Source organism: Mustelus asterias, chromosome 14, assembly GCF_964213995.1.
Source record: "Mustelus asterias chromosome 14, sMusAst1.hap1.1, whole genome shotgun sequence".
NCBI classification, from domain to species: domain Eukaryota; kingdom Metazoa; phylum Chordata; class Chondrichthyes; order Carcharhiniformes; family Triakidae; genus Mustelus; species Mustelus asterias.
Window position 1 is genome coordinate 73,603,883 of NC_135814.1, and position 16,917 is coordinate 73,620,799.

At 40.3% G+C, this 16,917-nt stretch overlaps 1 protein-coding gene across 2 annotated transcripts in view; it reads left to right on the plus strand.

The window, feature by feature from the left end:
* slc39a10 (solute carrier family 39 member 10) overlaps positions 1-16,917 on the plus strand; it is an 86,202-nt gene that overhangs the window by 66,292 nt on the left and 2,993 nt on the right. For both annotated transcript variants that reach the window (XM_078228626.1, XM_078228627.1), the window contains exons 8-10: positions 2,720-3,046; positions 4,643-4,723; positions 16,058-16,248. In XM_078228626.1, coding sequence (XP_078084752.1) covers positions 2,720-3,046; positions 4,643-4,723; positions 16,058-16,248 — 599 coding nt within the window. The remainder of the gene's footprint in view (positions 1-2,719; positions 3,047-4,642; positions 4,724-16,057; positions 16,249-16,917) is intronic.

Here is a 16,917-nt window from a genome sequence, read left to right on the forward strand (position 1 = left end):
ATTTTTAACCTGGCCAATCAACCTAACCTGCACATCTTTGGACTGTGAACCTTTTCCCCCTTATCTTGAACTTGTGCCCCTTTGTAATTGTCATTTCTGCCCTTGGAAAAAGCTTCCCTATCTATGCCTCTCATAATTTTATAAACTTCTATCAGGTCTATCAGAGTCCTCAGCCTCTGTCTTTCCAGGGAGAACAATCCCAGTTTATTCAATCTCTCCTCATAGCTAATACCCTCCATACCAGGCAACATCCTGGTAAACCTTTCCTGCACTCTCCAAAGCTTCCACGTCCTTCTGGTAGTGTGGTGACCAGAATTGTACACAGTAATCCAAATGTGGCCGAACCAATGTTTTATACAACTGTAACATGAATTGCCAACTTTTATACTTGATGCTCAACACCTTGTGTTATGATGAGTTATAAGAATTATGGACAGCCAACAGTCTTTCTTTGCCTTGCATGTTCAGTATGTCTATGTATAATTTTATTTAAGAAAGGGGGATCTGTCTATGGTTGTTAATTATGTTGTTAACAATACACAGATGATCGGCATTGTTAATGATACACTGGTGATGGGCATCTTTTGATTAAGCCAGCCAATTTAGAGAGTCAGCTGGGGCACAGGTATTAGTTAGGCAGATATTTGCAAGGCTCCATCGTGTGAATAAACCTACTATCAAAGAATTATGTCTTGTTTTGTACTTCACTATCTGGTTTGGATCCATTTAACACTGGTGCATGAATCACAGAAGGTTGATATGCAAAGGTTAGGAAGGTAAATGGAATGTTGTCGTTTATCATAAGGGGCATGGAATATAAAAGTAGGGAAGTTATGCTGTTGTACAGGGCATTGGTGAGACCACATCTGGAGTACTGAGTACAGTTTTGGTGTCCTTATTTAAGAAAGGATAGAAACAGTTCAGGGAGGGTTTGCTCAACTGATTCTTGGGATGAAGGGGTTATCTTATGGAAAAAATGTTGAACAGGTTGGGCCTTTGGAATTTAGAAGAATGAGAAGTGATCTGATTGAAACGTGAGATCTTGAGTGGACTTGGCAGGGTGGACGCTGGGAGAATGTTTTCCCCTTGTGTGGCATGGTGGGACAGTGGTTCGCGCTGCTGCCTCACAGCGCCAGGGACCCGGGTTCAATTCCGGCGATAAGGACAGGGTGGGATTGTTGTCGGTGCAGGTTCAGTGGGCCGAATGGCTGCCTCCTGCACTTTTTCTATCCATTCGTGGGACATGGGCGTCGCTAGCTGGACAGCATTTATTGTCCATTCCTAATTGCCCGAGGGTAGTTTAGAGAGTTAACCACATTGCGGTGGCTCTGGAGCCACATGTAGGCCAGACCTAAAAGACATTAGTAAACCAGATGGGTTTTTCTGACAGTCAAAATGGTTTCATGGTCATCAGTAGATTCTTAATGCCAGATATTTTTTATTAAGTTCAAATTCCACCATCTGCTTTGGTGGGGTTCAAACCCAGGTCCCCAGAACATTAACTGAGTTTCAGAATTAATAGTCTAACAATAATACCACTTGGCCATCGCCTCCCCACTGTAGGGATTCTATGATTCTTGTGGGGAGTCTAGAATCAGGGGGCACAGTTTAAAAGTTAGGTGTCTCCCATTTTAGACTGAGATAAGGAAAAAATATTTCCTGAGGGTTGTTAGTCTATGGGATTCTGTTCTCCAGAGAGCATTGGAGAAAAGCTAATTGAATACATTAAAGGCTGAGTTAGATAATTTTTTCATCAGCAAGGGCGTGAAGAGTTATGGGGGACAGACAGAAAAGTGGCATTGAGACCACGCTCGGATAAGCCATGATCTCATCGCATGGCAGAGCAGGCTTGATGGGCCGAATGGCCTACTTTCTATCATGGTTCTGGGAGGAGTGAGGGGAAGGCATGAAATTAAAGTACAGGAGATGGAACAGGCGGGGTCAAGAGCCCCATTTCTGTGGGGTTAAGTCAAGGAAAAGGGAAGGCATATTGGAAGGGCTGATATGGTAGGCTGCTTTGTCAGAATAGATGCAATGGATCGTGTTGAAACTTGCAGAATGGAATAGAGTCCTTGCAGGAAGAAAGGTATCGGGAAATATAGTCAAGATAGCTGTGGGAGTTGGTGGGCTTATAGTCAATGGAAACGGTGAATAGAAACAGTTGAGGAAGGGAGGGGAAGAGTTAGATCATGTGAAGGCGAGGGAAGTTAGGGCTAGAATAGAAAACAGCACCAATACAATCATCAGTACACCAAAAGTAGTAAGGAAGGGGCCCTGATTGGGAATGAAGAATGTCCACATATCCCATGAAAAGGCAGACAAACGAGTTCCTTTAGCAACCCCAATTATTTGGAGTAAGTGTATTTGGTTAAAGAAAAAATATTCAGTGTGTGAGAACAAATTAAGCCAGGCAGAAGAGAGTGGTGGAATGGAGGTGAATGGGAATTGGTTGGTGCTCTGTCCAAGAAAGCTACAAGAGTTCTCAGATTATTCTGGTGGGCTGAAAATGTGGAGAGATTGGGCATCCTTGTTGCAAAGGAGATGGATTGGTGCCAGAAAACTGATGGGAGACATTGGCAGATTCACAGATCCTATTGAAAAGCTTTGTGAAGGAGGCTTTGTATGGAACTATTTATGAATAACATTTTAATTTCACAGTTTTGGTTGCAAAAAGTTCAAATTCTCAATTGCACTGCAATAATATTATTTCTGGTTTCAGGAACAGACCAACAGGATGGTTTTGGTGAGCAACATGACGTAACCCAGGTTACTGACCTTGATGGTACCCTAGGATCCCCATCAAAGATATCTGATGCCCCAGATTTAAAGTCCGTTTACATTCATGACTCACATAGTGAAATTGATTATTGTGCTGCAAACTATGAAGTTAAAACCATACCTAAAAAGCATAATTCAAACCATTTGCATCATTCTCACGGTCACTGCCATTCCAATAAAGAGATGCAAGATGCTGGAATAGCAAATATTGCTTGGATGGTTATCATGGGAGATGGCATGCATAACTTCAGTGATGGTCTGGCAATAGGTAAGAAAATAAAATCAATTCATGTCCGTATGATTGCTTTAGCAGTGCCCTAGAAGTTTCAGATTTAACAAAACTTGCTCCTTTCCATAATCATTAAAGGTGCACAGTACATATTTGAATTATGACTGACTAAATCTTGAAATTCTTCAATAGACTTCTGAAGAGTATAGATTGTAGTGACGTTCCTAAATTCTAATCCTGATACATGGGAGATTTTATTTTTAAAATGTTAGGTTATTTGGTAACTAAACTTTGGGTAATGAATTCCTTTGTAAATATGTGTTCTACTTCAAAAACCATAAGGGCGATCTTACCATCGTGCCCTGCTGGCCCTTGGGCGGGACGAGCTAGTAAGATCGCAAGAGGGCCAGGAAATCAGGTTCACGTCCGATTGTTTGCCTCTCGTGATCTTACTGGCACCGAATTTCCGGTGCATTCAGCCTCATGCCCATTTCTGGCGCAAGGCTGAATAAATTTAATTTAAATATAATTTTTAAGTGATTAACAAGCCTGGGACGGCATCGTCTGGTCTCACTTGCCTGTGTGGCCTCGCCAGGGGATTCTCTCTGTCAAGGATCATGTATGGCCCCCATCAGCGGTTACCTGTCGTGATGGCCTTGCTGGTAGAACCGGAGGCCATTAAGGCCCCCAAGAGGTCAGGGGCAAGGGGGGGTTGCTGTTGGGGCAGTGCTAAGGGGGCAGTGTCTGAAGGGGTGGGTCCTGATTGGAGGGGGGAGGTGGGTGGTGTTGGGTCACAGAGGCCTGCCTGAAAGCTGCAAAGGTAGTGACAGATCTCTGCTGTTCTCAGAGCAGAAACCTGCACATGCACAGTGGCACCCTCTGCTGCTATCAACCGGCTTTCTGGCAATTTAGGCCCTGCCCACTCCCTTACTGGCAGAAAATGGATTTCAGATTTTTTTTTAAGCACTTCGTGCATAAGGCTTGAGATTTGAACTCGCTGAAAAAACGGATCCGAAACTCTCCTATTTTCACGCTTGTTCTGGACTTCGAATATTTTCATAAGATCGCCCCCAATGTTTTTAATGTAATAATAAGCCCCTTCACTTTGAGAATGTGCTTATAAGATATATATGTTTGGAACTTTAAATCATTTCCTGCATTCATATCTGAATTTACAACAACTAATTTTTTAAAATCCTTGCTAAGGAATGACCAGTCTTTTCTGCTCCAGTGTAGCAGATTTATGGAAATTTACTAGCGTTGCATTTTGTAAAATGAGGTGGTGTTATGACATAACGTGTTGATGAGCGATATTATCTTTTGCACAAATTGCATGCCTTGCAGGTCGGAATTATTTTTTCCAAAATGACAATGATAATTGTGGCATCGCTTTCGACTATACTGTAAATTTAAAGTTAAAACTAAAAAAATTGAGTTTTATGTATCATTTTCCGCAACGTCTAGAGGTTCCAAAGCCAATAAGGTAGATCAAACAAGTGATTTTATGATTGAAATTGTAATATATTTTTGTATTTTAACTATAACTTCTCTAATTCCCACCACTATATGCAGATGCACGATACATAGATTATGTACGCTTTAGTGATTGCTATAAAGAACTTTTTTATTTTCTAGGAGCTTCTTTCAGTGCTTCCATTACAGGGGGACTGAGCACTTCCATTGCTGTATTTTGCCATGAACTTCCTCATGAGCTAGGTATGTTTGAGTTATTTCCATTAGAACAAATTGTAAAAACATGGGATTAAGTACTTCATTGACCTTTTTGGATGGGGAATCCATTTCAGCTGCCAAAATTCTCATATCTGGTATCAGTTGGAAGACCAGAAGGAGTAAAATTTGAGATCTCTAGAAATTTAGGAAGTCAATTTTGGGTACACTGTTATGGGAAGAACATTAAAACCATAGAGATCATACAGCATAGATTCATAAGGATGTTATCACAGATAGGAAAATATAGCATGGACAAGAACGTATGATTGTTTCCACCAACAAAAAGGTTAAGAGGAAGTTTAATGGAGTCTTTTTTTAATTACAAAGGGCTTTTATAGTGAATTGGGAAGTATTGTTTTATAGGATATCAGTGACAAGTGGGTCATTAATGTAAATTTTCCTTTTATACAAATGGTAGTTGGAGCATGGAATTCTTTGCTGCACAGAGTGATGAAGCAGCAGCCATTGCAACTTCTAAGGAAGAATTGGATAAACACTTGATAGTAGATGCTCAGGGGCTCATATGTGAAGTGGATTTTGTTTTTGATGGCTCTAACAGAGAGCAAGCAAAGATACAATACGATGAATAGCCTCCTTATGTTGCAAATATATAATTAATAGTAACTGTTGAATTTACTTTTGAGATTAAATTTATAAAGTTCTCCCACTTTTTTTTTAACCAGTGCCAATGACTCATTGCAACTACCCGTAATAAACTAATTTTAGATTGCACTTACCTTGGCTTATAACAGTGGCAGCTGCTTTCGGCTGAGCCACTAAGAGCTAACCGATTTCATGTTTTGGGGTTTTGTCATTCATAACAGATTAGGAAAAGTATCATCTTCAGCCTACTCGATATGAATTTTAAAGTGTGATTTATTTTTGGAGATATTGATTTCTCCTTGATTTTTCTTTTCATGTGCCACTCTACCATACATTCCACCTAAGATGTCAAGTTAATTCCTTTCTTTGACCATGTGCAATTGGTCTTTCATGGATTCTAACAAGGTCAATTTACTTTCTTGAAGGAAGACTTTCATGAACCTCTACCAGCATAATGAAGTCAATCAATTCTCTATTGAATCTGCATCCTACAGTTTTCAATTCTTCACTAGTTGCTTTCCACGATGTAAAATTTCCATGATGCCGAAATAACATGGAACAAAAATTGTCACACCATTTTATCTGTCGTCTCGTAACTTGGAACTTAATTTTTTTTTTCCAATGTGTAGTTTGGAACATAGCAAAGGAGTTACTTGCTAGTTACTTGTTTTTCCTTGGTGCAAGGACACCTAGATAAACAGAATGGATGTTGTTCTCTCTTGCTACTACACTTGCAGAGAGGAGCTTTAACCTGTTACACTGCTACATTGTGAGATATTTGAAGTCCTGGGCAAAATTGCCATTGGAACAATAGTCACACATTTGCCAAAGATCACCATGTAGATTGAACTAAAGCCCACAGACCAGCCTTCGGTAAATCAGTCCTGACATCAGGTGTTATAACTCGTGTGCAGATCTCTTCCCTTGGCTCCATAAATGGTGCTACTTTGTCAGGTTGTTGTGGCATACTGGCAGATCATTAACTGACAAAAGAACATCAGTCATCAACCTTGACTGATGTTCTTTATTGGTTAGGATGAATTTCAATCATCCATCATATAAGATGAACTGCATTAACTCGCTAAACCTCCTTTGACAGCACCATCCAAACCCCAGATTGCCTCGACCTATAAGGGCAGCAGAGGCAAGGGACCACCATCAGACGCAAATTCCTGTCCAAGTCTCACACCACCATACTGCCTTGGAACTGTATTGCCGCTCCTTCACTTTCGCTGGGTCAAAATCCTGGAATTCCCTTTCTAACAGAACTGTGGCTGCATTTATAACACATGGGCAACAGTAGATCAAGAAAGCGGTTAAACACCACCTTCAAAAAGGCAATTAGTGATTGGTGAAAAATGTTGGCATTGCCAGAAACACACACATCCCACAAACATAAGAACAAGGAACAGGAGTAGGCCATTCAGCCTCTCAAGCCTGCTCTGTCATTTAATAAGGTCATGGCTGATCTTGATAGTAACCGCAAATCTGCATCCTGCCTACCCTAATAACTTCTCACCACTTGCTTACTAAGAATCTATCCATTGCTGCCTTAAAAATATTCAAAGATTCTGCTTCCACCACCTTTCAGGAACAGAGTGTCAAAGACTCATGACCCTCTGAGAGAAAAGAAATTGCCTCATCACTGTTTTAAATGGGTAACCCCTTTTGAAGCAATAATTCTTGGTTCTAGATTCTCCCACAAGAAACATCCTCTCCACATCCACCATGTTCCATTTCTGATGCTGCACAGGACCAGTTTTGGGTCAGTATGCCCATCGAATTTGTTCAATGTTTCAATTAGATCATGATTGATCTGCAACTCAGCTCCACCTACCTGCCTCCCTTGCCTAACAAAGATCTATTAATAATAAAAACAGAAAATGCTGGAAATAGTTAGCAAGTGGGGCAAATCTGTGGAGAGAGAAACCGTGTTAATATTTAGCCATAAAATCCCTACAGTGCAGAAGGAGGCCCTTCAGTCCATTGAGTTTGCACCAACTCTCCAGAAGAGCATCATACTCTGAGAGGTAACAATAAATGGGAAGGTCTGTGATTGAAAAGGTAGGTTGATGGTGGAAGGCAAAAGGAGTTAGCTGTGGATTGCAAGGAAAGAGTGATAAATTGGAAAGCAGAATCCTCATCCAAAAATAAAAGGGACAAAGATTATGATCTGAAATCGTTGAACTCGGTGTTTATTTAGGAAAGCTGTAAAGTGTCTAATTGAAAGATTAAATGCTATTCTTTGAATTTACACTGAACTTCATTGGAACAGTGTAGAAGGCCAGGGATAGGAAGGTCAGAGTAGGAGTAGAAAGGAGAAAAAAATACCAGAAGCTCAGCCATACTTGTATACTGCATGAAGGTGTTCCACAAAGCCATTATTCAAGATTTGTTTGATCTCCCCAGTGTAGAAGGGACTGGAAGATGACCTGTTTTGAGATTTTCAGTGGAACCAATCTGCAGGTTTCAGGGTGGTGGGGGTGGTGGTGGAGCTGGCACGTGATATACATGACAAGATTCGCCCTCACTGCTCGCTGCATTCGCGTATGTATGGGATGCCAAGACACAAAAGTGAGGTCTCTACATCCTATCTCATCTATGACCACTTCTGCACAGCATGAATTGGCTAGATGGTTGGCTAAATTGTTACAACCAGTTTTGAACAAGTTTTCAAGTTAGGCAAAGACCATGCTGGACTTGCATATCGAAAGCAATGCTGTGTCTGGTATTTTTTTCTCCTTTCCACTCCTACTCTGACCTTCCTATCCCTGGCCTTCTACACTGTTCCAATGAAGTTCAGTGTAAATTCAATGCTGTTGATTTGACATTGCTAGATTATTCACCAATATTCCATTTAAGGAAGCCACAAATATTTGCGCTGCAGCAGTATGTCATGGCAATCTAGACCTGCCACCATTGTGTAAATCAGTACTTATTGGGCATATGAACTCAGCAACTCAACATGGTTGAGACCAGCTTTAACAGCACCATGCAGGCCCAAATAGATGATGTTGCCATGGCCCAGCTCTTGCAAACATCTTTGTTGAGAAGTGTGTTTTCAATAGAATGACACCTAACCTCCTACTCTTTGCATGGGCTCCATTGTGTGCTCAAAATTCACTTTTGGAATGAAGCAGTCAAATGAACTCCCTTTCTTTGATGTGCTAGTTGGATTATTTAGCAAATGTTGACCAATAGCAGAATCACTGTTTTGAGTTTTGCAGGCATGGGCTGGTTGAGTATGGCCTACTTTGCCCATTGCAAACAGCAGCTGGGACATGCTATTTAATGTGCTCTACAGTTAGTGCAGCTGTTGGTATGTCCTGTGCATGTAACAAAATAAAGGTATATTTTTGTCCTCCTTTGGATAAACTTGTGTTATTAATGTGTTTGCATGCACCTGTTAGTAACCTTTTCAGTCCTCCATTTCTTTTGGGATCCAGTTTTCCTCCTCCACTATCTAACTTAAGCAATTTTAAATCATTATCTCTTTTTGCATTATTCCTGTTTTATTCAGGCGTAGCTGTTTCTCCTGTAACATTCCTATCCTGAAAGCATTTCTTATTATTTGTGGAAATGATGTCATTTTTGTGAGATTGCCAGGTTTTTTTTGTGTATGTGACCAATTAATTTGCTTCATGATGGTATGAGGCATGAATTGGCCACGATGGATTGAGAAACATTACTGAAAGGAAAGACAGTGGACAGGCAATGGCGACATTTAAAGAACAAATATGTGAACTCCAGAAGTTTTTTATTCCTATTTGGGACAAGAGTGGTAAGGGAATTGTGGCCAAACCATGGCTTACAAAGGAAATTAGAGATGGTATCAGAAGCACGCAAATTGGCAAGAAAAAGCAATAGACCTGAGGATTGGGAGCAGTTTAAAATTCAGCAAAGGAGGACCAAGGGATTGATTAAGAAGGGAAAAATAAAGTATGAAAGTAAGCTAGTGGGGAACATTAGAACTGACTGTAAAACTTTCTATAGATATGTAAAAAAAAAAATTGACAAAAATGAATGTAGGCCCCTTACAATCAGAAAAGGGAGAATTCATAACAGGGAATAATGAAATGGCTGAGGAATTAAATTTGTATTTTGCTTCAGTCTTCACAAAGGAAGACATGAATAAAGTACCAGAAGTTCAGAGAGAAACATGTTTTAGTAAGGAGCTGAAGGAAATTGCATTAGTAGAGAAATGATTTTGGGGAAATTGATGGGATTGAAGGTAGCTAAATCCCCAGATCCTGATCATCTTCATCCCAGAGTATTTAAGGAAATGGCCCTGGAAATAGTAGATCCGTTGGTGGTTATTTTCCAAAATTCTTTGGACTCAGGAATACAGATTGGAGGGTAGCGAATGTAAGCCTGCTATTCAAAAAGGGAGGTAGAGAGAAAAGGGGGAAACTAAAGACTATTGAGCCTAACATCAGATCTGGGGAAGTTGCTAGAGTCTATTAGCGAGGATTTTATAATTCGGCATTTGGAAGGTAGTGATATAATCAGACAAAGTCAACATGGATTTACAAAAGGGAAATCATGCTTGACGAATCTATTGGAATGTTTTGAGGATGTAACTAGTAGAGTTGACCGAGGAGAACCAGTGGATGTGGTTTATTTAGACTTTCAGAAGGCTTTTGACAAGATCTCGCATAACAGACTACTATGTAAAGTTAAAGCACATGGAATTGCAGGTAATGTCTTGAGATAGATGGAAAGCTGGTTAACATATAGGAAGCAAAAGTTGGCATAAATGGGTCTTTTTCTATTGGCAGTCAGTGACTAGTGGGGTTTTGCAGGGATCTGTGCTAGGACCCCAACTGTTCACATTATATATTAATGCTTTGGAAGAGGGAACTGAATGTATTATCTCCAAATTTGCAGATGGCACAAAATTGGGTGGGAGAGTGAGCTGTGAGGAGGATGCAGGGATGCTTCAGCGTGATTTGGACAGGCTGAGTGTGTGGACATCTGCGTGGCAGATGCTATATAATGTGGATAAATGTGAGGTTATCCACTTTGGTAGCAAAAATAGGAAGACAGGTTATTACTTGAATGTGTGTAAATTGAGAGAGGTGGAAACTCAACGAGACCTTGGAGTTCTCGTGCATCAGTCGCTGAAAGTAAACACGCAGGTACAGCAGGCAGTAAAGAAGGCAAACAGTATGTTGGCCTTCATAGCAAGAGGATTTGAGTCTAGGGATAGGGATATTTTGCTACACTTGTATAGGGTGTTGGTGAGGCCACACCTGGAGTATTTTGTGCAGTTTTGGTGTCCTTATCTAAGGAAGGATGTCCTTGCTATAGAAGGAGCGCACAAAGGTTTATCGGGCTGATTCCTGGGACAGAAGATCTGTCATATGAGGTGAGACTAAATTGGTTAGGATTGTATTCACTGGAGTTTAGAAAAGTGAGAGGAGATCTCATAGAAACTTAAAATTCTAACAGGATTAATCAGGGTAGATTCAGAAAGGATGTTCCCAATGGTGGGGGAGTCCAGAACGAGGGGTCATAGTTTGAGGATATGGGCTAAACCTCTTAGAACTGAGGTGAGGAGAAATTTCTTCACCCAGAGAGTGGTGAATGTGTGGAATTCACCACCACAGAGCGTCTGATTTCAAGAAGAAATTAGATATAGCTCTTGGGGCTAAAGGGATCATGGGATATGGGGGGGGAGGGGGGGATCAAGATATCGAATTCGATGATCAGCCATGATCAAAATGAATGGCGGAGCAGGCTTCTAGTTTCTATGTTTCATAGAAACATTACATTGCAGAAGGAGACCATTCCAACAGAGCATCTTACCCAGACCCTCTTCCCTGCCCTCTCCCCGTAATCCCACAGATTTACCATGGGCTAATCCACCTATCCTACACATCTTGGGACTGGGAGGAAGTTGAAGCACCAGCAGGAACCCATGCAAACATCCACACAGCCACCCAAGGCCAGAATTGTACCTGGGTCCCAACAGTGCTAACCACTGCACAGTGTGCCACCCGTGCTTCTGGTGGTGTTAGTTAAGGATGACCAATGCCAAGGAGAACATACTGCTCTTCATGGGATTTTTAATCAATCCATGGTATATTAAATGCAGACTCTGATTCAAACCAGGGTCATAAACTAATGGCTCATTCAAAAATAGAATTTATGACCATTTAGCACTCCATTATTGTCAACTTGATTAAACTTCAGTGAGGAGTAAATTTCAACCTGATCCATTTTTGATCCCTAAACAATAGTAGTTATCAAATGAGTAAGACTGACATTGCTAAAACTAGATTTGAAAATGCTAAAAACATAAAGTTAAAAACAATTTTGGTGTATTCTCCTTGACCCCTCAATACTTCCCTGTGCTACAAATCCTGTGACTTGCATCCTCTTTTAGAAGTTCAGAAATTACTTCAGCAAAATGTATTTTTGTGTACTTTAGGTTTTGCTTTCACACCAGTGATGGGAATGTCCAGTTTCACAGTGCTCTGTGAGTTTGTGTCACTTCTTCATTTTTTCACATTGGGCATACAACCAAGATGTTTTTGCAGTTGTCAGCTTTTTGCAGACTGTCAGTTTTTTTAGGTTGACAAGTTTGTATCCACAAAAATTTTGAATATTTCAATGCCATTGACTGAATTCAGTGAGTTAGTAGAAATTAACTGGAGCAAAATACTTGTTTTACTGCTACTTTTAAACAATATAATAAAGAATTTGTCTGCACTCACGGGAAAGTTAGTTATTTAAAATGCTGCTTTGATCTCTGGAATCTGCTTATTTTGTTTGTTCTCTAGCAGCATTAGTAGAATTATCAAGGAAAAACTAGATTGTCACCACATGGGCAGCAGGGTGTCACAGTGGTCAGCACTGCTGCTTCACGCGTCAGGGATCTGGGTTCGATTCACTGTCTGTGGAGTCTACATGTTCTACCCGTGTCTGCGTGGGTTTCCTCCCGGTGCTGCAGTTTCCTCCCACAGTCCGAAAGACGTGTTGGTTAGGTGAATTGGCCATGCTAAATTCTCCCTCAGTGTACTCAAACAGGCGCCGAAGTGTGGGGACTAGGGGATTTTTACAGTAACTTCATTGCAGTGTTAATGTAAGCCTACTTGTGATTAATAAACTTTTTTTATTTTATGAGTGAAGAACAGGCAGTGTAGGGCCTAATATGTGCTGAGTCCTAACAGGCATCATGACTACCATATTGGGCCACACTGTTTTCGAGTATTCCTAGCAGCTACTTAAGATCAGAGTTGGACCATTTAAAAGAATGGCCCTATACTTCTTGCAGGACCCTTCTGCTATCTTGGGCAAAAACCCATCAGTGCTTAAACTGCACTCGCTCCAACAAATTTATTTTATTTCTACAGCAACCTAAATATCGGATTACTGAAGGTTATGGAAGAAACAAAAGTAGGTTTTCACAACCTATGTGAATGTGGAGTAGGGGTGCTCCTTGTAGCTCTACGTTAAAGTGGGCCACTGCCATTTAGGACACACTCCCTCGTAATCGCCTTCCTTCCAGGACTTGACGAGACAAGACCCTTGATTGGCATCCCAGCGAGCTGATTTAACTCTAGTCACAGATGCTGACTTGCTCTCAGTGCATGACTGATGTCTAGTATGGCCACCTCTTCCTCATGATGCAAGATGAGCCATCAGTTTAGGTGTGGATGTCACTGCTACTGCTCAGTTTGCACTCAAGCAATGGACATCACGGCCCGATGACTAGCACTGCTGCTTCACAGCATCAGGGACCCGGGTTCGATTCCCGGCTTGGGTCACTGCCTGTGCGGAGTCTGCACATTCTCCCCGTGTCTGCGTGGGTTTCCTCTAGGTGCTCCGGTCTCCTCCCACAGTCCAAAAGACGTGCTGGTTGGATGTATTGGCCATGCTAAATTCTCCCTTGGTGTAACCAAACAGGTGCGGAGTGTGGTGACTCAGGGATTTTCACAGTAAATTAATTTGGTGTTAATGTAAGCCTACTTGTGATACCAATAAACTTTTTTTAAAAATCAATAAACTTCCAGATCTCTCAATAATTATGCTTCAGATATTCTCAGCTGGGGTTATGAATTGGTACTGGAAGAGTGCTAATGTGATTCCATGTTGAAATTTAGCAAAAGCTTTTATCCTTCCTATTATATTGTCTTATTGTGACTAATAACCCCTTGCTATTTGGTTTCCCATAGGTTCTATGATTATTTTACTGCTTTCCCTTTGTTCACTTATGAAGTTTTAACATTAAAAATGGTGATCTAGCATATCTTTCTCCTGTCATAATTCTGAAATGTCTATGCAGTGGGGTGGTGGATTAAAACTGCAGAAGAGGCGATAGAACTTTTTAAAGAAAACGTGTTTCCTTTTTTCTTCTCCCACTCTTAACAGGTGAGAAGGGACAACAGAATTGAGTGGTTCCATCACTGGTTACTCCAAGTATTATATAATTCATTGTAATCAGGCCAATAAACTAAATTTTGCATCAATGAAAGGAGAGATGTGGCAATCACTTTAAATTCTAATAGTATTAGGAATCTCTGGAAAATTAGATGTGAGGATTTGTATTCTTTAATTTTAGATGTTACAATGAGAGTTTGTAATATAGATGTTCTAAATTGCTGAGGGAGGCCATTTCACAGAGGTGACACTGGTAATGACTATTTTACTTGCGTATATTGAGGCTTTGGAGAGAGTACAGAAAAGATTTACCAGGATGTTGCCTGGTATGGAGGGTATTAGCTATGAGGAGAGTTTAGAGAAACAAGGTTTTTTTCCTCACTGGAACAACGGAGATTGAGGGGCAACCTAATAGAAGTCTACAAGATTATGAAGGGCATGGATGGAGTGGATAGTCAGAAGCTTTTTCCCAGGGTGTAAGAGTCAATTACTAGGGGACATAGGTTTAAGGTGCCAGGAGCAAGGTTTAAAGGAGATGTACAAGGCAAGTTTTTTACACAGAGGGTGGTGGGTGCCTGGAACTCGCTGTAATTTTCTTTGTATTTAAAATATCTTTACTATTGTCTGGGAAAATTCCAGTTTTTATCCCAAAATAAATATTTTCATATATGTATATTAACCTGGTCTATTTGAGGACTTCAAAGCTGCTGTTTAATACATTTGCTGTTGTCTTGTATACTACTGTTTAGAAAATATGAATATTAATTAAGTTTGGTTGGAGTATACTGAAATTAATGCATCAGTCCATCCAACCTTAAGGACAGTTTTAAGAGCATGAAAATGTTGGATTTGCATAATACAATTGAAAAGTCACACTTTACACTATTGAAGTCAGTTAAGAGATTAGTGCCATATTTAAAGTATCTTTTTAACAATGTCTTTGCATTTTTGTACTCAACAATGAAAGAAACAGCAACGGTAGGAAATAGTGTTTTTCATTTTCTCAGTCAGTATCAATGGGCTGGAATTTTGTCAGGGTATCAGGAGTTAGGTAGGTTCCTGACTCCACAAACCTGTCTCTGTTAAGAAGTTCTCTACTCGCCATACTTTTGTTCTGGGGAAGCAGGATGGGATGGAGTCTGGACCCTGGAGGCAGCCTACGGTGGCAATGGAGAGGGCGGAATGCATGGCTGGCAATCTAAATAACCTGCCTCGGTTTACTGGGACACAAGTTCTCGGCCCTCAACACCCACCCATTATGCAGGGAAATGACAAGCTTTGTTTGATTGACAAACTTATTATTTTGTAACAATCTGATCGATCTTTGATGTAGCTTTTCAATGCTTGTGTGCTTGCTTACACAAAATTAAGAAGTGTGAAGTGGATAAAATCTTTTGTCATTAATACTATGAATGGCTGTGACTGATGAGAGGTTGTAAGAAGCAGATTTTTTTTTTTTTAAACAAACAGGAGATTTTTAAAGCCTATTTGCTTATTGCCATTTTCATACGTCTCTCCATATCTCCCAAGCCCCTGTAATCCCCAATAAACACTCTCCTAGCATCCAGTATGTACAGAACCAGTGAGCCATTGGCAAGTTTTTTTGAAATGCCTCTGAAAATGACACAATAAGCAAATAGGCTTTAAAAGTCTCCTGTTTTTTAAAAACTAAAATCTGCTTCTTACAACCTCTCATCAGTCACAGCCATTCATAGTATTAATGACAAGACTTTTATCCACTTCACACCTCTTAGTTTTGTGTAAGCACACAAGCATTGAAAAACTATGTCAAAGAAAGATCAGATTATTACAAGATAATAAATTTGTCAATCAAACAAAGCTAGTCACTTCCCTGCATGCTAAATCAGCATTGCCTGGTCATTCTTGGAGCTCAGACATGTGTTCATAATAAGGTTATCTGGAAGAATCAAACTGCTTCTATGGATACAGTTGCCAGCATGTGGGTTTAAGATGAAGGCATGAAGGGTGTGAGGTGGTATGGGATGTAGGTGGGAGGCTGAAGGCTAGAGAGCCTAGCAGCCTTTTCTAAAACTGGATCATATTCCAGAGAACTAAGGCGGATCTTCTAACCATGCCTGCCTCTAAATGCCTCTGGACTTGCACACCTCCCTGGAGTAAAAATTGTGTGCAACAAGGCCTTGCATTTGGAGGGGGTCATCGTGTGACTTAAAATAGCTGTAATGCGGCATTAAAATCATTCTAAATTGGCAATTATAGAGAGTTGAATTGTGTGACTTTTTCAGAAGAAGAAAACTATTAAAAGAGGGGATCTTGCAACTTTATTCACTCAATTCTTTTTCCTCTCACCAGGTGATTTTGCTGTCCTGATTAATGCTGGAATGTCTGTGAAACAGGCTATTGTTTACAACCTCTTATCAGCTCTGCTTGCGTATGTTGGTGTAGTAATAGGTATAGCTGTGGGACAGTATACTCATAATTTAACCCAATGGATTTTTGCTATCACTGCAGGAATGTTCCTATATGTGGCATTGGTGGATATGGTGAGTAATATCTTAGACATTATGTGATTGGACAAATGCGTTTTTAAACATTCCTGATTTGAACTAATTAAATTGACCCAAATTTGGAGGATTTTTTTTGTGTTGTGCCTCTTCAAAAAATAAATCTTTTAACACATTGGTGTACTTAAACGCATCCATTTAAACATTTGTTTGCTGATATTTATTCTGAAACAAGTTTAAAAACCTCTAAGAAGTTTATTGTGTTGCCCAAAGGTGGATTGAGATGTGATCAATTAAATATTTGTGTTATTAGCAATATATGCAGGTTTAGAAAAAAACAAACGTCCATAAAAGATAAAATGTCCCATTGCAATTAAGCCCAAGACCTGATGGTGTGTCATAATGAAGACACATGAGTGGGTCTCGTTCCTATTCTAAGTCTGATCGCTATTTTATCAGTGTATTTGCACTTTTTTGGCTGCTTGAAATTATGGCTTTATTTTCATTGAAACCCTACAATGCAGAAAGAGGCCATTTGACCCATCAAGCCTGCACCAATGACAATCCCACCCAGGCTCACATATTTACCCTGTTAATCTCCCTGATATTGAGGGGCAATTTAGCATGGCCCATTAACCTAACCTGCACATCTTTGGAGTGTGGGAGGAAACAGGAGCACCCAGAGGAAACCCACGCAGACATGGAGAG